Source organism: Lepidothrix coronata, unplaced genomic scaffold (genome assembly GCF_001604755.1).
Source record: "Lepidothrix coronata isolate B3197 unplaced genomic scaffold, Lepidothrix_coronata-1.0 Scaffold41, whole genome shotgun sequence".
NCBI lineage: Eukaryota > Metazoa > Chordata > Aves > Passeriformes > Pipridae > Lepidothrix > Lepidothrix coronata.
This window is the reverse complement of record NW_016690221.1, coordinates 6156347-6177250: the sequence shown is the minus strand read 5'-3', so window position 1 is coordinate 6177250 and position 20904 is coordinate 6156347. Positions and strand designations below refer to the sequence as shown.

General features: G+C 35.8%; 1 protein-coding gene across 3 annotated transcripts in view; it reads right to left on the bottom strand.

Moving 5' to 3' along the window:
• SNX29 (sorting nexin 29) overlaps positions 1-20904 on the bottom strand; it is a 71812-nt gene that overhangs the window by 23373 nt on the left and 27535 nt on the right. For all 3 annotated transcript variants that reach the window (XM_017813468.1, XM_017813467.1, XM_017813469.1), the window contains 6 exons: positions 20361-20489; positions 15915-15997; positions 12291-12397; positions 7921-8037; positions 7496-7551; positions 6848-6929 (listed from right to left, as the gene is read on the bottom strand). In XM_017813468.1, coding sequence (XP_017668957.1) covers positions 6848-6929; positions 7496-7551; positions 7921-8037; positions 12291-12397; positions 15915-15997; positions 20361-20489 — 574 coding nt within the window. The remainder of the gene's footprint in view (positions 1-6847; positions 6930-7495; positions 7552-7920; positions 8038-12290; positions 12398-15914; positions 15998-20360; positions 20490-20904) is intronic.

The following is a 20904-nucleotide window of genomic DNA, read 5'->3' as shown; positions in this document are numbered from 1 at the left end:
CTCTGGAGGGATTTAAAAGATGTGTGGATGTGGCACTTAAGGACACGGTTTAAAGGTGGACTTGGCAGTGCTGGGTTAATGGCTGGACTCCATGTTGTAAAGGTGTTTTCCAAGCAAAATGATTCTGTGCTAACGGCCCCTCCATATGAAGGGATAATGCTCCTTCTTCAGAGAGAGTGGAGAGGAAAACAGCATTTAAAGTAATATAAAAAGAAATATTATGAGCAAATATCTTGGTCAGTATTAAACAGTAAGGCTGAAGATAGTGAAATCAATAATAACATTGTAAGAAATGTTTATTGATTACAATCTTAGGGAGTCCTATTCATATGCAAATGGTAACAGTCTTGTCTGATTAGCATGTTAATCTTTAATCTTATTTGGTTTATAATCTGAAGTGTTCGCTACTCTGCAAACAAGGCAGATTTGCAAGAAGCCATTTTAAATATTGATATCACTTTAAGACTCATAAAATCTCAGTTTCATTATCTTAAGTGTCAGGCATTGGTAATTACAGCAACAAAAGGCATGACTAATGGCATTTGCTGTACACTTCACAGGAAAGTGGAATCCATATGTAGACAGAAAATAAGATACTCTACAGTTGAGAAATATGACAAAATAATATTATTGCAATAATCAACTTGCTTCACAGACACTAAAGGAACTGCATCTAACTATCACCATCTAGAGGTAAAATGTAAATGCAAAATTATTTTTTTATTCTGATGTGGATTCTGTCTTTATCCTTGTGAATATATTAGACAAGAAATAATTTTCTAATGGTAGGTTGACTGAGCAGCATCTGCTACACTAAAAAGATGGGCATCAAACTGCATAGATCACAAAAAGCAGTCACCAGAAAGCAACTAGTTAACTAGAGAGACACACTGTTCAGAAGAGAAAATTTTGTCAGCATGACCCTGGTTTTACAAAGATACCTATTATTTAAATTGTGTGTTTAAAGGACTAGGCTTCCTTAACTGTTACTTTGTACAAAATATATTAGTTACTCCATATGTGGTTAGGTCCTTCAATGCTTATAACAAAGCAGTTTGCCACTCAGTAACAACCATCACAAACTTTGCAAGAGAATAAGCCTCTGAACCTTCTTTTGGATAACTACAGCTGCTCTGATGTCCTTGCTAGAAGATCCAGTTATGACAATCCAGTCTGAGCTCCTGTCACAGCCTAGATAATTACATCCAGTGAAGTCTAAATAATCCTAATGATTTGTTGATTCGTAATAAGGACATCAACTGGTCATCTAATTAATTTCTCTACTCAGGTGCAACATTAATTGTACGAGTAATCCATCAGCACTAATGAATGACACGACAGCAGTTACAACCTAAACCTGAGGCAAAACAAATCTGAGCAAGTATAAAGAGAGAGGATGTGCTCTGAAAACATTTACAATGAGCTTGCCAGGCATAGGAGATAAACATTAGTGGAAGGAAAGATATTTCATCATCACACTTAATATTTCCATTCTAGGACTAAATTAGTCATTATTAGCAAAACATTCCAAGAGTAAGTCATGTTTAGTTATACCATGACCCCCAGGTTTCTTGCACCCTACTCTCACAGCAAGGTATACTGATTTCAACAGTTCAGAAAATTTCTTGGTGAATTATAAAATATATTTTATTCAGTACACTTAAACATGAACAAAAAGTACAGTGATATTCATCCAGAAAAACTGCCTATCTTCCAAAATATAGCTACCCAGGGATCTCCTAAGAAATAAGTCATGTCTTTGTGTTTGGATTGTTTTTTCTTCAATTCAATTAGCTCAGTTATTTTCTAGATCCATGTAAACTTTCAGTATTCACCCCAATTATATGCTGTGGAGAAAACCACTGTCATGCACTTGTTTTGGAACTGCAAGGCAGTAGTTTCTATGGGTGCTCCAATTTGCATTTTGAAACAGTTAAAAACCTTTCCCTTTCCTCCATGACTTGAAAGACTGCTATTGTATTCCCCTCTCAGTTGTCTTTCATGCAGGCTGAGAATTTCTAACATGTTCTTCCAATGAAAAGGCTTCATTTTTCACCTATATTCTTTCCATTTCTGATATATTTCTTTGGAGAGAACTAGAACTGCAAACAGATAAACCAGAGATTATAAACAGCAAAATAGAGTTTTCTAGTTTTCCACCATTTTCCTAATGATTTGTAACAAGTTGGTTTTCAGACTTCCCTCAACCCTTTTAAAAATTGTCAGATTAGACACTTTAAAATCTTCTAGTATGCAAGTCACAAGCTATTTATCAGTTATTTTTCAGCTATTTCACCTTTAAATTCCTGGTGCACTGCACATGGAGATTTATTCTTTATTAGTTCAACAAGATCTGCTACTGGCATTTCATTTAAAACAGACAATCTGCCAATTCTCCACAAGCAATAATCCAGAATGGGAATAACCCATAAAAACTCCATGGTGAAAAGAGATTTTAAAATGTGCATTTTTCTGTTATTACTTTATATTCTGAGAAAACAAGTGAAAAATATTTTTAATATTTAATATTTTTAACTGAACTTAGTAACTGCACTGAAGAGCATATCCAATTCTAAATACCTTTTTCCCCAAAATTTCTACACCTTCTAATTGCTGTAAGATCCACAGTTGAATGATATAGGTTTATGGCTCTGCTAATTTTTAAGAGAGAACTAGATAGGGCTACTCTGTGAGCACTGAATTATCTGCTGCTCACAACTGCCCCCTTTAACTCAGTCATTCAAATTGAGCATAAAATTTGGCTGCTTCTAGACCTTGTTTTTAAGCCCTTAGTATTCATAAGCAGTTAATTCTGCCAGTTAAACATTACTGCAAGAGTGCAGTGTAACTCTACAAATACAGAGGTCTGATTGAAATTTCCACATCTAATAGGATTCATTATAAAATGTTGCTTGCTTTCAGAGTTCTGAGCTTGACCAGAATCTTTAATCCTTAATAGAAATTTAAGGAACTATTTGATGGTTGAAACTATGTGGCAAGTGGGCTGGAGCTGGAAACTTTTCCATCTATATTCACAGAAGAACAACACCTGGGTGTTTTTAAGGATGAAAGATGTACTGATTTTGAACATGACATCTGAAACAGACCAAAACGTTAATGTGACACAAGAAGAAATGCTTTGAAATGCCCTTCAAAGCAGCATTGCAAATCTGCAATAAATTAAAAAAATAAAGCAAACACCACAACACAATTCCTGCAGGAGTCTGTTCTTATCCTGTCCAGGTCAGGCCCCTCCTGATATGCAAATCAACATGCCATTAATTTCTTTTCCTGTTTAAGAAGCACAAGCGCAAAATTGGCATTGATTTCACAGAGGCACAGCAACCTGGGTTTATTTCTCCTAATTCTTATATTCTTAAGAAGCACTGATAAGCCCATGGAAACAGATGACAGATACTGTGGAACCAGTGGGTTCATCGTTTTCCAAACTACTTGAGGTGCTCTGCAATTCTTTCCACCCTCTTTTGGTCATTTCCAAGGCAAGTGATACGTACACAATAGTTTATTTTCTGCTAGAAAATATTAATTTATAATCAAAAAGGGACAGAAGAGGCACAAGGATTCTAAAGTACATCAACACTAATTGTGACACGGCGAGTCTCCCCGGCTCACTGTCCTGCTCTCTGCAGCAAGTGAAATGCTCCAGAGATACACAATTTCAAATCAGCAAAGGTTAACAAGGTGCCTCATAACAGGAGGGCAGAGGGGGTCAATCTCTTCAGCCTTCCAATAATAGAAAATGCAGAAGAAATCAAGCCGTGTTAGAAATACATTTACATGAAGTGCATTTGGAAAAGCAGTGGGCAAGGTCCGTGCCCTTCTGTAACACCTTCATTTGGTAACCACATCTTCCCTTAATAGTATTACACACATGAGCTAATTTGCAGTCAGGTTAAGCACCTTAAGGCTAATTTCCAATTAGCTTTAACTACAATTGTCAGTACTTAGCATATCTAAAAATTATGCTCAACCAAACCCAAAATTTCAAACTTTGCCTCTTCCAACTGGCACACTTTGGCTTTCTTCAAAGTTCATTTGACATCTTTTTCTCAGAATTAACCAGCACAACCAACAGTCAGTTTTTGCACCTCAAGTTATGGTCACTCAACTAATGGCAGAGAAATCTCAACTTGAAAAGATGTTGGTAATGATCTCACTAACATCAACATTTTGCAGTATTGCTACTTTCCTTTACATTGATATACCACAAGTAATTTCTCATGTAGCTGATACAAAGAGTTTTACGTGCCTTTTAATTTTCTGCCACTGGAGAAATAAATGATAAAGCAGTAAAAATAATGTTTATTATGAATAAGAGGACTCTCGTAAATGAGCTCAATCATTTATCCTAATTGCACCCCCAGTCCTTGTCTGTTCAGTACATAGTGGTAGCCTGGTAAATACCCCCTTCCACAATTTCAACATTGAATCAAATTCTCTGTAATCAGGAGCACATGTTTTGGCACAGATTTAACAAGATAAATGCACAGTGCTGTTATTGAAGTTTTATAAATTAATGCTTTCCTGGTCACTATAAAATGTAAAATATATATTCAGCAAGTATGTGACTACATAACTGATCAGAGAGGTGGCAATCACTTCAGATGTTTCATCACATGCTATGCTCAGAGCATATGTTTATTTAGGAAAATTTCTTTTTTTCACATGCACAGTGGCAGAAAACAAAGCTATTTGCCAGACAGATACTCTTCCCAGTCACACATCTGTTACTGAGATCAAAAAGTGGTAGGAACGCCATTAATCCATTCTTCCCCAAGGAAAGATCACAACAGGTACAATGATCAAAGTTTAATAAGAATTATGGAAGCTTTAAGTCACTTCTACAGATAATTCTTGTTTGCTTTTTTTGAACAATTAAAAGACAAAGTTGAGCAAATGGACAAATGTTCACCCGAAGAATTCTGTGCTATTCTGTAATTAAAGACAAATTGGTCTTACTACATTCTATGTGTATTCTAGATAGCTATATTTACTTTTCACATTACATATATCTGTAAATTGCTTTTGTGAATAGGTAATGAATAGAGCATATTCAAAAGAACTTGTACATTTTTCATATATACCAATTTTGCACTCTATGAATGTCAAACATTATGAGTTTATACTGTAGACATAAAGAATCTAACAGAATTCTCAAAATTGTCTTTTTGCAGATCCAGAATTTCCAATCTTTTAGGAACTTGCAATATTTTGCTTCCTTTTTCCCTATTCTCCAGAGGCTTATCCTTCAATTACAAGTTCTTTGTTTTCCACTGATGACAAGTAACAGATGAAGTCTGAGAGCAACATCTAATCCTCTACTCACTCCTGCAGATTTGGGCAAAGTAATGAACCTCTTGCCAATTGAGAAGCTTTTTGCACTTTTCCTTTTGAAAAAGAACATGCACAACATCTATACCATATGTGAATTGTGCATAATTTCCAGGCTTTCATGATGCCACTCATATAGTCATGTTCAGTCAAACTGCATGACAAGTACTGAGCTCTTCAGTAACTAATTCGATACCAACTTACAAGTGAAATTAAAAATACAGTAAGTTCTTCAAAGAATTCACAGAATGAGTCAGGTTGGAAGGGACCACAGTGGGTCATCTGGCCCAACCTCCCCGCTCCAGCAGGATGAAAAGAATAAAACAGAGCAACCTGGGAAATAAGCAAGAGAAACCAGAGCTCTTCTAGTGGTCATGGAACTGCTACATTATAAGAGTAGCAGAGATTTGGTGGGGTGAGATCCTGAGGCTTTTAATCATTTCTGTGTTGGCAGACTGATGTCTGGGTTTGAGAATGTGTAGCCAGTGACAGCAGAATGGAGGAACATGTGAAAGCCAGAAAGACAAAAATTATTGCTCTTGTCAGCAAGTCAGGTTTCCACACTCACTTGTGCATCTGAATTTGATTGATTATTCAGTGGTTTTGAACAAATGACTAACTGTTCCATACTGTCAGCTTTTCTTTCCATTACCTAAAGTCTTATTTTTCATTCTCTATTACTGGCCAGAAGGTGGGTGTTTTCCTATATTTTACAACTATCTGCCAACACTTTATAAATGATTCAAAATTCTACAAAAACCACCATTCAGAGTGAGAGGAATGTTAACAAGCTTCAGCAGTCTTGTTCAGAACTAACTACATGTGGCTGAAACAAAAGTGGAGAAATTTTGCAGCTGTTAATAATCCCCAAATAAAGAAATACAAACAGCCTGGGACAGCATATTAAAGAGTGTTTAAAGTTTGCCCTGCCATTCTATCCATGGAGAGTGTCAAGAATCCAGGAATCAAGGAACAGTATAAGGTTTCAATGCCTCAACTGCAAGTCAGGCTAGAGCACAAACCCCTAAATTCAGACCTGCCTGAGCAGACCACACTATGAACACACTCAATGACACACAGTGAAGACTTGTTTCATCATTCCAAATGTTTTTAAGTGAGCTACTACAGTAAGCCACACCTGTCTGTCTGTCAAGTAATATTTCTGGTCATTGTTATCTCCAAAATTGAAATAAAACATGTACATGCACATTGAAGAAGGCATTACTGACTAACATTGAATTGCTGCACTCCCTGACCAATGTAGTCATCTTATTAGCATGCTTTTAAAGTATTAAACTACTAAAAGTCAACCCTCCAAATATGCTATTTGGATAATCAACACAATCCTATGGTTGAATATATATGAAGTTACTGCTGCCTGTTCATTAGCTGATCTCTAATGAAATTATAGGGAGATCTTTAAATTATTAAAATGTTCTATTTCAGTCAGAAGCTTTCATACAGAATCTGTGTTGAGATATATCTTATCACTTACCTGATAAACATGGAATGCATTAGCAGCTTTTCCACGCAGAAAGACTGAGGGAATCCAAACATTAATAAGAGCACGATTTGATCTGAGGAGGAGAGAGAAAAACTTAAAACAGGGAATCATATTTATGTGTATGAATTGCAAAGCAACTACATCCAATGGTTTAGATAATGATCAAAGTGACCAACAAAGCAACTTAACATTTCAAATGAAGTATCAGAAAAATTGGAGTTCTGCCTGAACTTTTTATATGTGCTGTATTTAAAAGTGTTCCCTAAAAGTAACCCAACTGAAATACTGATATAGAGCACAGAAACAATTCCTTCTGCAGGTTTTCTGGGTTTTGTTTCTTTTTTCACAGCATGGATTTGACTACATTTGATTATATGCATGAAACAAAAATCATTCATTTCATCAAACCCAACATTTTGGTCCACAAAACTCAGCTAAATCCAAACTCCTTGCATTCAACATTATTAAAAACTACACTAGGGTATGGAATGTGCAGCTCTCCATACATTTAATAACAGAACAGCTAAGAATTCAGTTATTGGAAATAACATAGGAAAAGCCAATTGTGGAATCTGTTTGCTTATTCTTCTTTGCCATAAAGACAGTATGAAGAGAAAATTCATTAATTACTAAACTTACATTTCAAAATCTGACAAACTCTGATCTTCAGATGTTTGACTCAAATCTCCAGGGACCTGTGTTTACAAAACAGAAATAATTCCCACACACTGGTTATTAGGTTTTCAACTAAGAAAGCACAATATTATAAAGAAATTACAATTCAACATTCAATTTTATAAATGTCAATAAAAATTTTTACTGAGAAACAATAAAAGAAAAACAAAATAATTCAGAAGGATTGTGAACACATCACCCCTTGTGAGTCCTTCGTGTTAGAATTTGCTTATAGTTTTGTAAAGAAACGAGAATCAAATGCTATCAAAAATAACAAGTAAGGTGGTGTTGTCAGATCTGCTATTTCTTATAAGCTGTTATATATTTCATCAGGAGTTTGAGCTTATTCCAGAGTGGTAGATTCTACAGTGCCATAAACAAACACTCACCGGGCCTCTCAAATCAATTAGTTCTTGTCTCATCTGGGACACGAGAGCTTCCTTAGCCATCAGGGCACGGTGCAGCCTCTCATTGAATTCAATCAGCTCCCCATGCATTTCAGCCACCTGAAAAGCAAAGTCAAGAAGTAATTGTGCTCTAAACTGCAAAAGAAATAAAATAAAATAATCACACTATGTAATTTCTTACATGTACATCAAATTTTATTGAGGTTTTGTTTTATTTTGCCATACTCTCCCAAGGAGTGCATCTCATTGCTAATGCATTAGTTTGACCATTAAGAACAGAGATTGTTATAATTTTGACTCATACTTTGCAGTGTAATTCTGATATTGAACTCAACAGGACCAAATACAATTCTATGTCAAATTTTATTCCTATCACGGGAGATCCTATGACAACTGATTCTAATAAAACACTCATTAACTTTTGTTCTCAGTTTAATTCTTCAATGAACACAGCCCTCAACAGGCACAAACCAATCACAGTATTCTGAACTGGGAGTAATGCAAATGCACAAACTGCATTAACTTTGTCAATAATTCATGAGTGATGTATTCTGCACTCTTACTTGGAGTTTTAACAGCACTGGAGCTAGAAGTCCACTCATCCCAGGCAAATTTGTGAGGGGCCAAAGGCGCCTAAATACCAGTTAGTTGGGGCACAGGTTGCTGAGCACAGGTAAACAGCTCGGCCTCTCGTGGGGCCTCTTCAGCCCCCAAGTCTGGCTCTGTGTGTGTGCTCTCCATTTCGGAGTTAGGAAAGCAACAAGTGATGCAGGATGTGACAAGGGCTGGGTGAACATCAAGGATGTGAAGTGTACAGTAATTAGAAGAAAACAGCAGCACTCAGTGGTTGGCCCCCCCAGTGGGCACAGCAGCTGCCCCACCACTATGGTTACACCTGTTTGCAGCTACAGCAACTCTTCAAATGCCTCCTCATACCAGCATCCAAAGCTCAGAGAACAGCAGAGGCAACGGGGTAACAATATGAAACACAGCTGAATAAGATGAATATCAATCCAGCACCTTCAATATTATCACAGGGACTTGGACTGCTGCCAGCTCTCTTAAGAGTTCATAGTTTCCTTTCTGGAGGCAGTTCATTACTATCTATGAATTTCATGGGCTCCTTTTCTTGAATTACTCTGCCTTTTCCCTCTTCCCCAGGGAAGTTCCCCAAAATAAAGCAGTTGAATTCAGTTTAATTTAGTGCTTACTTTTAATTTTGTGCTTTGTTCCACACAACCTGTATTGTTCACGCAATCAAAGCAACCAGAAAAAAGCAGCTTCAATTTGACAAGGCAGGATCTGACATCATTGATTAAAAACAAAAATAATTTTCCTGAGGTAAACTTCAAGTATTCTTTTCCAATTTCTTTTTACATTAGAGGGAGTCCTTCAAATCCAGTAATTCATCAGTGTAACACACATGCAAAAAGGAGCCAAACTTTATAGTAGAGAAAATACTAATATAGTGCCACTTACTCTAGATAAATTATTTTCCATACTCGTTTAACCACTAATTCCAATTTAAAGTGAGTGGTGTAACATTTAAGGATATAATAAGTCTCTGATTGTGGTTAATACTAACAGGTCACTTTTAATTACACAGAGACTTGGGAGGCAGAACTTCCTTGCATTTTACACACAAAAAGGTAGAGAATATATAGAATAGAATATAAAATACTAGTTGGAAATGCGCAGAGAAAAACCATAATACTGATAGTTGGTTGACTGGTTCTCAAAATCAATATACAAATTTGTGAATGGATACAAAACTTAGTAGTTTGCATATCTGAAATCATGTTTGATTTTTCAGTGCCTGTCTATCAGAAGAACAAAATTCAGACTATCTGATATTATATGTGACTCTTCTCTCTCTCGAATTTGGATGTCCTTGAAATAACTTTCTACTTGCAGACTCGATTAATATGTAAATTCAACAACTCTCTCAAAGCATGAGAAGTAATACAAAAATTTATAAGTGTCCCTAGCAAAGTTAAATAATAAAAAGGAAATTTAACAGCAAATCACTTGTTACATCTTATCAAAAGGACAAATTGCTAGGTATCACTTATTAGTAATTAAGTTACTTCAGTCCTTCTTCTTGTCAAAGCAAAATGCATTACCACCACAGCAAACCCAAAGGAGTGATCACCTATACTTCTGAATTACAACATTAATTTAGCTTTCTTTAATATCAAAGTCTGCTAAAAACAATAAAGAGGTCTCCATATAATTATATTCTTTCAGTTCTATCTTATGTCATCACATCTTCCTTTAATCAATCCACACTGAAGCTTAAGCAACAAATTTCCCTACTGTGACTTCAATCATCTTCACAGTTGTTTTTCTCCACAACAACATATTTGAAGCAAAAAAAAAAAAAAATCAAAGTACAAATAACCTAAGTTTCCCTTGGCCAGATGATCATTCAGACTTGGTGGTGGCCATATCAGAAAACATGCTTATACCACTTCTTGTTTCACAGCAAAGGACTAAGCTGCTAACTTAAAACATGCTAGGAATGTTTCACTAAGCATTTGAATAACACAATCTGTCTTGGAAGGACACACTTAGAGTAGAGAAACATTTAAGAACCTGCAACAATTCAAGATTTCTTTTTAGTATTATTTGCAGCTAAAATTCATAGAAGTTTTGCACAACCCACATCTGAACCAATTACTTTTTGTCAAGTATATAGACATTTTTTCCCCCAGTAGTCACAAAATACAAAACATTGTATCTCCCAAGAAACTCTAGACAGAACTGGAAGTTGCTTCCTTTTGCTCTTAGGGGAAGCATGGATGTATTTTTCCATCATTTTCAAAAATTGATGATCTACATTTTTCCCCAAAAGAAACAAAGTCAAAGATCTTCAAAAAAAGGAGCAGGTATCCTACTACTAATGAATAATTCCATTTTTCTACAAGTGAAAAACAGTAAGACTCTAAGTGACAAAGACAATTCTACAAATCTATTGATATAGCCATAAAATGCTCAATTATTGCTTCCTGTTTCAAAAATTCTGCAAAAGAAGTCCATATTTGTGCCAAACTTCCCTGGACAGAGGAAATTCCATCTCATCTCAGTAATAGTCTCACTTAATGAAAGCTACAGAAGGACTTGTGATTCCACAGAAAAGTGTTGACCAGTTCACTAATTTAAGACCTGTTTTCTACACTGATTTCCAACACAACTAATATTTAATTACAAGGCTGTGTGCCATGGTAAGACCTCTAAAGAAGGATTGTTACAGGGGTTTGTCTGCCACAAACTCACAAGTGTCAGCAACAAATCCCTGAGCATGCAGAACAAACTTGGTGGAACTAAGGAGGCTTTCAAAGCTGAAAGAGATTTTACCTGTGTTCTTAATTAAGATATTCTTTTGATAGGTACAGAACAGAGGAAAGGAGTCAGAAGAACTCAAGCACAAGTATGCATTAGGGAGAAAAAAGGATAACCAAGTAGGAATGTTTTAGAACTGTATCAATCTCCTTGATGCATGACCTGAGTTTCTAGTCCTCTTCATGTTAATCAGTTAATGTGGGTATCCAATTTCAGAGTATTTTGGGCAAGAGAAAGACAGAGAATTTTTTTACTTTTTATAAAAATGTTCTTTTATTATTTACTAGGAGATATGAGTATTAGATATTAAATTTCATTACTTTTGTCTTGAAAATAATTTGTATTTAAATTTAGGATGAAACCCTAATCTATCTCTTTTCTTCTTTAATGACTTTTACATTAGTCTTAAAAGTAAATCACACATTAAGAACTTTTTCTAACCTGGCCATATAACAGAATTAGTAGCTTCCATCATACATTCCTGTAAGGCAGTATTCAAAAAGCAACACAAAAATGAAACATGTTTTGGCAATCAGAAACCAGAAGGAAAGCACAGAAAAAGTTACAGATTTCAGTATGTTCTCATTTTAAATAAAGCTCAAGTGCCAACACAGCAATGCCTGTAATTATGTACTGTCATTTACACAAAACCTGAAACCTGCTGTCTGTGATGTTTTCAACTTCACCACCATCAGTTAAAACCTCAAGGAACTTGTTTATTTATTAAAACCTTCATTTTTATACCAAAGCATAAAAATGTACCTCTGTTAAGAAAAGTACTTTTAATTATCTGGATTGCTTTAAATATGCCTTGAAGTTGAATGAAGAAAATTTACCCGCAAAAGCAAGAAAATTAAATTTTTCATTCCTTTTATTTTTGAAGAAAAAAAGTCAGACTTACCTTTTACATTACTGAGTAGAAAAATAACAGCTAAGCCAAGAAACCATTTAAGCTTCAAATGTTATAATGTAATTATGATTCTATTAAATTTGTGCAGTACAAACTTTACCTCAATCAATTTTCTTTCATAAGAGCTGGCGAGTTCCTCGTTGTTCTCTACTTGCTTTTGCTCTGGAATCGTAAATTCACCATCAGTGCTCCAAATGTTTGGCAGAACTAAAGCAAAGAGATACCTCAAATTAAAATGTTAAATTCCAGAAACATCTAAGACATCCTGTGTAGAAGTAACAGCTCTATAAGAAACAGTTACTAAAAGTATCAAAATAGAATGTAATATTAAACAGTATTAGAAGGACTAAAATACAAATTCTGCAAAGAGCCTTTTTTGTGAGCAATAGAGTGGTACTCTCATTAGAATAAAAAATGTAAACTAAAAGCAATTGGCTGTTTTCTGAGTAATATATGAAGGTAGTAACTGCAAATCCTGCCCAAAGTCTTTTAAAACTAAGTCTCTGCTTCTCTTCTAAGACTTTTTTCTACTTGGTTTCCAAAATATCATTTCATATTGCACAGACTGCTTACACATCACAGAAATTACAGAAAACAGGGCTGAGAACGGACATTCCATACTCTATCCAGTATTTCATGTTTTTGCATAAAGCAGAATCAGCTGTAGTTATTCCATTCCTGACATTTAATTGTCTAATTTATTCCTAGAAACCTCTCTGCACAATCTATTTAAATTTAAGTATTCTTCTCATAAAAGTTGTCTTGATAGCTAATCAAACTTCCTTCACCTGCCATGTAAGCCCATTACTTCTTTTATCTGCAGTGAAAGAAAACTACAGTTTATTCTATTCCTGTTCCCAGCCATCATTTATGTAAGTGATGATCACTTTGAAGGCCTATTCTAAGTAAATCCCCTCCAAGTTCCACAAAGTTCAATTCAAGTTTTCCTTGTTCTTTTTTTTTTCCACGAATTTCTAAGAAAATAAAAGCACGTAAAAGTAAACAAGCCCTAATAAAAGAGAAGTTTAATAAATGCTTTCATTATTTTTCAAAACCTAAACTATATATACACCCACTGTAAGGCAGGTAGAAGACACTGTATTTCATCTGACTAAATACTCTTAAGCCTGAGAACTGATTTTTGCTTTGAGGAAGAATATATGCATTCAGAAGTTTATTATTCTTTAAGTGAATTCAAAAGCTATTTCAAGATCTTTTCCTTGTAAATATTGCTTGAAGTTCTTCAGCCAGAAACTTTAAAGATCAGCATTTTTATATAAATAATATTCTATCTAAGCGGGTTTGAAAAATGGTACACAGCCAACTCCTGCTGATGGCTGAGAAGGCAAGATGCTGATTTATTAAATATTTAAATACCAATATCAAACTGCTCAGTCCACGGCAGTGATCACTCATTTTGAAAGCTGATATGATATTCTGAACTCGACTCAGTTCTGACTCTTGGGCAATTTATTTATAATCACATTTGCTGAATGGGGTTTTTTGGCTTTTTTAAGTCACCACAAGGCAAAGTATCATGCTGAGTTTCATTTATTATTTTAGGAAACTATTTAAAAGCCATACTCAATAGCATTTTATCTTATTGTAGCAAACATGAAGAGTCTTCACTATTTATAGTGATAAAAATAACAGCAGCAGAAGCTCAATTTATTTTGACTCTTTCAAAATAGTTTCACAGAAAATCTAAAAACCCAGTGTTCTAAAACCTATAATGCATTTAAGACTTTTGTTTTGATATCATTTGGAAGAAGATTAATTATCATTAAAGTTATTTATTATGTATACAAACCATGGGTGCAATAGTTTCTACAAATCTGGTAAAAGAAAAAACTTCTTGTGTCTCACTCTTTTTTTTTGCAGTTAGTTCTCAGAGATTATTTACATACTTAAATACTTACTTTGAGTCAGAGGCCCCAGTACTACTAAAATTTCACCCAAATCTTCAATGGCAGCTAAGGAAATAATTCTAGTTTTATAGAAATACAATGTGTGAGTTAGAATGTAAAAAATATTATTACAAATAGTGCATGTAGCTGAATCTGGTCATTAATGATAAATATTACAGAAAATTACTGTGGATTGATTAAGTATCCTTGGAGCATAAAGCATACATGTGTTCATTTTTAGAAATGTTGGTACTGTTCCATCCCCCTTTTTCATCTATAAAATCTGACCATCCTACTCAGTTTCTATTCTTACCACTCACTAATTTGCATAATTTTAACATGGTGGAATATAGCTAGCCTAGGAATACTTTTTTCTTTTCCTATAATTACACTCATCATGGAAACTGTCACTATTTAATGAAGGATAATTTCTGCTATTATAAGAAGCCTAAGCGATGGTTTTCGTGAATAATTCTTAATATGAATCACTACACTCGGCACAGTCGGAAGTAAAAACATGTGTTCTCACTAACAAATAGCCTTTTAAGGATGAATGAAGTTTTTCAACTCCAGATAAGTATAGTGACTAGCCCTTAAGAGCAGTGCTATTCATTCATATAGCCACTTATAGGGCCACAATATTCACAATTAAAAAACCATCAGACAGATGGTGCCAATTTCTGAAAAGCCATCTCCTCCCTCAAAACACCTTTTTGTAGTCAGTGGAAATACAGGTCCCACCGGGAGAGGATTCAGAATCAAAGCTCCAATTCATCTGGTCGTGGACACTTCTATCACAGACCCCAAGAAAAACAGGTAAGCCTGCTGCTAACTCATTATCTTTCAGATATAAAACCTGCTCATTACTACTCAATACAGAGTCTATTTCAAACACCCTGATCTCCAAAGTAAGAGTATAACCTAGAGATGCTAAATTTTCTCTCCCCAAAATAATTATTTTTATGTTCCAATATCACAGTAATTCACAGATTATTGTTTATATGACAGCTTTCTCTGGGAAGTTTCTTACTGAAAAAAGTAAGGCCACCTCATCTACCAGAAAATGCTCTGTAAAAATAAGTACAGAAATCTACATCGGTAATTGTCCTCAAAAGGAAAATACATCAAGTATGTTATTTTCACTACTGGGAGATATTACTCTAGGATAGTTTGAAGAAATAAACAGGGCTTATAATCATCTCTTGCTATCCCCAGTTTCATGTAAATGATTTCATTTGTTTTGGTGAAGATTCAGCAAGGAAAGCAGAGACTTCTTCATTGTTTCTGCTCAGCAGTAATTTGATAGTATTCCATCACATAACATTCCTTTGTTTGCCATCAATCTGCATTACAAAACTCCTCACACAACAGCAAATAGCCCAGTCAGAGATGAATCGGGGACAGTCCCCACAGAAACAGAACTCTTATCTTTTCAGATGCTGATGTTTTCCCACAGGGGGAGAGCTCATATCACACTGGGCAGCACGTGGAAGCACAAACCCTGTCCCCAGCCACACTAGGATTGTGTGGTGTGGCTGAAGAGTTGGTTAAAGACCAGGGCTTGCACAGGACTGGGTGGTTCGTTGTCTAAAAAGATTCATTCCAGGATCAATCGGGGAAAAAAAAAAAGTTTCTTGTAAATCAGAGCCAGGTCTAAGCACTGGGAACTCTTTCACTGTCGTTTCTCTACAAGTCCAGGGGTCACTTCCATCATTTAGTTCCCATCCCTATGCCTCCAATATACTCTCTCTCAGTGGCAGCATCCACAAAACCAAACCCTGTGCATGGATTTTTTTCCCCCTTCATGTTATCCTTACCTTCCACTGTTTGACCTTCTCGTCTGAGCATCTGGACAGCTCCTACATACTTCTTGAGTTGCACTTTTAGCACCTCATTTTCTCTATTGATAAAAAGAACAGAATAAATATTATTGGTTTCTCAAAATAGATGAAAGCCCTTTTCAATGGAAACAAACACACTGTTATAAGTTTTACCTAAGCTGTGTCACCCCAGTGAGGGGGGGGAAGATTTACACATTAATAATACATTTACAGCAGAGTATCAGGAAAACTAGTTTTCCAGGATCACATAAACACATCAGTGAAACAGATTATCTTGTAATCAGAAACTTTCATTAAGTGTTTAATTTAGATTTTCTATACTATGCTATATTGATGGCAAACAAATGATACAGTCTCTCTAAATCAACAATCAATTAAAACATAAGGATGGGATACTAGACAAGGACATTTGTTGCCAGGTGTGATGGAACCCTGGGCATGTAACAGATCACAGAAAGCTGGAAACAGATGAAACACAAAGGCAGGCATTTTATTTATGGGAATTTATTTGAGAATTAGAAGTATTCAGAAACACATGCAAATATGTTTGATGGTCCTTATGATACTATATATACATACACACACAAAATATACATATATTATGTATATATACACACACACAAATAAACTGCTATTGTGAGCAATGCCACATTGCTCATATAAGAAGCCTTGACTGGTACTATATTCATATTTCTATGGATTACAAATCAGCTTTCTGAACTATGCAACCCCTATTTTATTCAGTGTTAATCAATAGAAGTGGAACTATACAAAATATAATGAGTTTATATTATAAAACCAATCTCCACTTCTTCCTGCTCCCTCCCAGAAGAAGCTCCTTCATCCCTTACTAAATATGATTAAGTTGATTATCTTGTATCTCACTCTTTTTATAAAATGTTTTTGTCACTTGTGAGATGTCACCAACTAACTAAGCAGGAAGAAAAAGTCATTTATTATAGGAATATTCAAATTAGTTTTCACAAGCACAAACGAGATATTTTTTCCTCTCTCTAAGAAGCTGCTTAGGGGAAGTGATGGAATCATTTCAAGATGCACAACACATCATTTCACCCATCACTGAAGGGCTGTGGCTGTGAATGAAGTGTTGTAAAACAGAATAATATAAAATGCCAAATCCAAATGCAATGTGGCTTAAGTAATATAGACAGTAGATAAGAGGAGGCAAATTAGGTGACAGAATCTACAGTAAACAGAAGGTGCATAGAAGTGTAAGACAAAGTATAGCCAAAATTCTCATCCCCCATTTCCCTCCACGGTGCATTTTCATCTTCTCTATCTGCTTTTCTTGCTACAAAGCCTCTCCTTTGTATTATGCTTTCCTCCAACACTGCTGAATATAGTCTAAGGATATGCAATCTGAGATTATCCAATTTCACAGTCAACTTCAATAAATTTCTTTGCCTTGCAAAGGGATGTAATAGCATTCCATACAGAAGAAGGAATCTCAATTAAAAATCTTTAATATTGCCAAGAAGCCACTGGCACAATATGTCCATGAATTTGAGAAAGGTTCTTTGATAAGGACAAAAAAAAAACAACAAAGAACCAGCTGACAACATAATACTACAGAGTCTATTGAGTCTATTCTATCAGAAGACTGGGAAATAGGTTGAACATTGAGACTGCTCCTTTTGAAACAATATAATAACTGTTATGAAAGAGCTATTCAAATTTTTCACACGGAAGAATGAGATTATCACTACTTGAAACTGAAATTACCTAAGATTTTTTCCATTTTTCAAAGAGAACTTTGTAAACTTGGTAAAAATTTCTCTCAGTAAGCCAGCATTTTGTCTAGGAGAGTAGAGACTCTCTGGAGAGTCCAGGAGACCAGCTGAGTAACTGCAGATATCCAGAAGCCATCATTTCAGCACTGACTGATGTGTCACTGAAATTTGTGTTCTCAAAGCCTCCAGGAAGGCATTTATGTCAAATTCTTCAAAAGAGCTTTGGGGACACACATAAATATCAGATCTCATAATGTGAAAAATATTCATTCATCAAATCACAACAGTCAGATTCTTACTGAATGATTTCCCTTGCCTTAAAATATTCAGAATTTTATAAGTGAGGAAAATTTTCTACTCTGGTCACGTGATCAATTGTTCTCAACATAAACAGTGAGGTTTCTCTACTTCAAAACATCTAAAACTTAGTTTCCTCTTATTCACCTACTGTATTATGCACTCACAGAGCAATTGCAAACTTTTTGTTACTTCAACTTCTTTTGATTATTCATCTTGCCCAACTCCTTGGTTTAAAATATTATTTATTAAAAAATTTTACTACCCTTACTATTGCAGCAGCATCACCTACAGTGCACAAAGTGAACCGATAAAAAAAATTAGAAGGAAAACCTATATTCCAAAATAACTATATGCAATGTTAGTAGGCTAGAAAATGAGTTGCAATGAATCATTAAAGAAATGCATCCCAAGTCCATAGTAACTGGTGACACAAGAATTTGTTGTACCTAAGCAGCTCCCAACACTGTTTTTATCACACAACAAGGCAAACCGACTGTCAGAAGAGCAATCAACACAACATACCCAGTCTCGGTAACAATAACAGAAATTACATAAACTTGTTTAAAAATAACTAGTTAGTCTAAGTGAGCATCTCTTCAGATCTTGTTATAAAAGCTCCTTATCTTTTCTTCAAAAAGGTATGTGCATGACAAATATCTGATTCACCCATATGTCACTGCAAATTCTAAAACTGTGGGGGAAGTGAGTCAAAGAAACACGAATACACAGTTCCTAGAACCTGAAACGTGAATATTAAATACTGAAGTATTTGCATTGTCTCTATTGCCTTACAGCACATGAATGTCAAACCCACTTACCCATATCTCTCCCTACCCCAAGTGAGTAGTTTGGTTTGATGTGTCACCAAAAGCAGAATTAGTAGTGTTCTAAATACTTTTCTTTCCTTAAGAAAGCTTTATATTTATCATTTTCAATAAAAAGCTTACAGGAATTTCAGCTGTGGCACTTTAGGACTGACACTGAGCACTCAGCCTGTGCATGCAGAAAACAAACCCTTCTCTCTGAGATAAGGCCCAGATTACTATTCTTATTTAACTCTTGGGATGGGTTTGTTGTTTACTATACATGTGAATCATCCCCAAGAACTTACACATCATAGTTTACTCTAGAGATTATTTAGAATTGTAAGAAAAATCAAACTATTACAGCAGCATTTACCTTCGAAAGTCTTTCTTAAGCTAAATCACACTTAGATGAGGGGAGGGTTACAATTCTTTCAGTAGAGCTGTGGCATAAAGTCAAGCTGAAGGCAAATCACTACTGAGGCCAATGTTGTTTAACACCCTCATTAATGACCTGGGTGCTGGGTCAGGGTGCAACATCAGCAAGGTCACAGCCAACACAAAACTGGGCAGCAGCTGATACACAGGGGGGTTGTGCTGCCATTCAGAGGGACTGGGACAGGCTGGAGAATTGGACTCAGAAAAATTCCATGAAGTTCAACAAGGGGAAACGTGGAGTCCCGCATTTGGGGAGGAATAGCCTGAGGCACCCATTTGTGCTGAGGGGCTGGAAAACAGCTCTATGGAGAAGGATCTGGGAGTCCTGGTGGAAAAGCAGCTGACCACAAGTCAGCAACATACCCTTCATAGCGAAGAAAGGCAACAGCAACACTGCTGAAAACACTGCCCACAGGGGCTGGGGGATGTTCAGAACCTGATTGGAAATGGTCCTGAGCAACCTGTTGGAGCTGATCTTCCTGGTGCTAGGGGAAAACAGCCGCACCACTTCAGAAATTGGTACTTGTTTGTTAATAATGTTTGGCAACAACTGTTGCTCGTGATGCTCAGCCATGAAAACCTGCCAAGAGGACAAGAAAGCATCAGCTCATGGAAAATGAAGTCATGCTTAAGTAATCCAATAGGAGAAAGACAGATCAGATGGAAGTGTCACTGAAGGGATGGATAATCCATTCTTTACTGCTTACACACCTGAGGGCACATACAGAAGGGTATCTGTGTCAATACTGACATATGTTATATAACTGAAAGCAATAAATAAATACACAAATATTCCTACTAATTTCAACTGACACTAGGACCACTCAGCACTTACTGAGTTGCTACTCACTGGAGTAAGAACTTGCTGGGAGCAGAGGGGTCCCCAAACTAATCTCAGTGTGGTACTACATAAACCACCTACCAAAGGAAACACTGTGGAGCAATATTAAAATGAAATAGCTTCCAAAACAAGTCCACACTGGCTCCAGATCTGACAGCTAGAATCCCAACAATCCAGCTTGTGTATTTTGGGGGAAGAAAAAAAAAAAAAACATTTTTCTTGCATGCAGACTTTTTTACTCCCTTGTTCCACTGCAGTTACTTTTTGAGACCTTTTCAGCCCTTCTTACCGTGCCAAGGCCTGGACTTTGGTGGCATGTCGCTCTTCCTGCTCTGCTACTTTCCTTCTCCAGTTGTCCATCTCCTGCCTCAGTGCTGCTGAGAGCTCCATCTCTGCATCCAGCAGATTTCGCAGGGATCTGGAAGAAGGCAACAGCCTCTGGTTTGAACCCTGCAAACACTATTTAGTAGTTAGAGTATATTCTAGGAATCACAGAGTAGGTTGCCTGAATGACACCATTAATGCAATCCTAAAATTTCATTATTCAATGGAATAAATTCACATGATTTGATTATACAAAGACATGAAAAGCTACAAGGAAATAGACCCAAGTTGAGCAGTTGCAAATGCTTACTATTAATTTCTATTACAATCTCATCAACATACCCAAAGCACAACCTATTATGGGATCTACTGCACCATCACACAGAAAGAATTTACTATTTTAAAAAGTTTATAATGTGTTTTCAGTGCTTCAGTACAAGTCCATACATCTCAGGAATAATCTATAGGCAATATATTTACTAGCAAGGGCAGGAGAAAGACATGTCTCT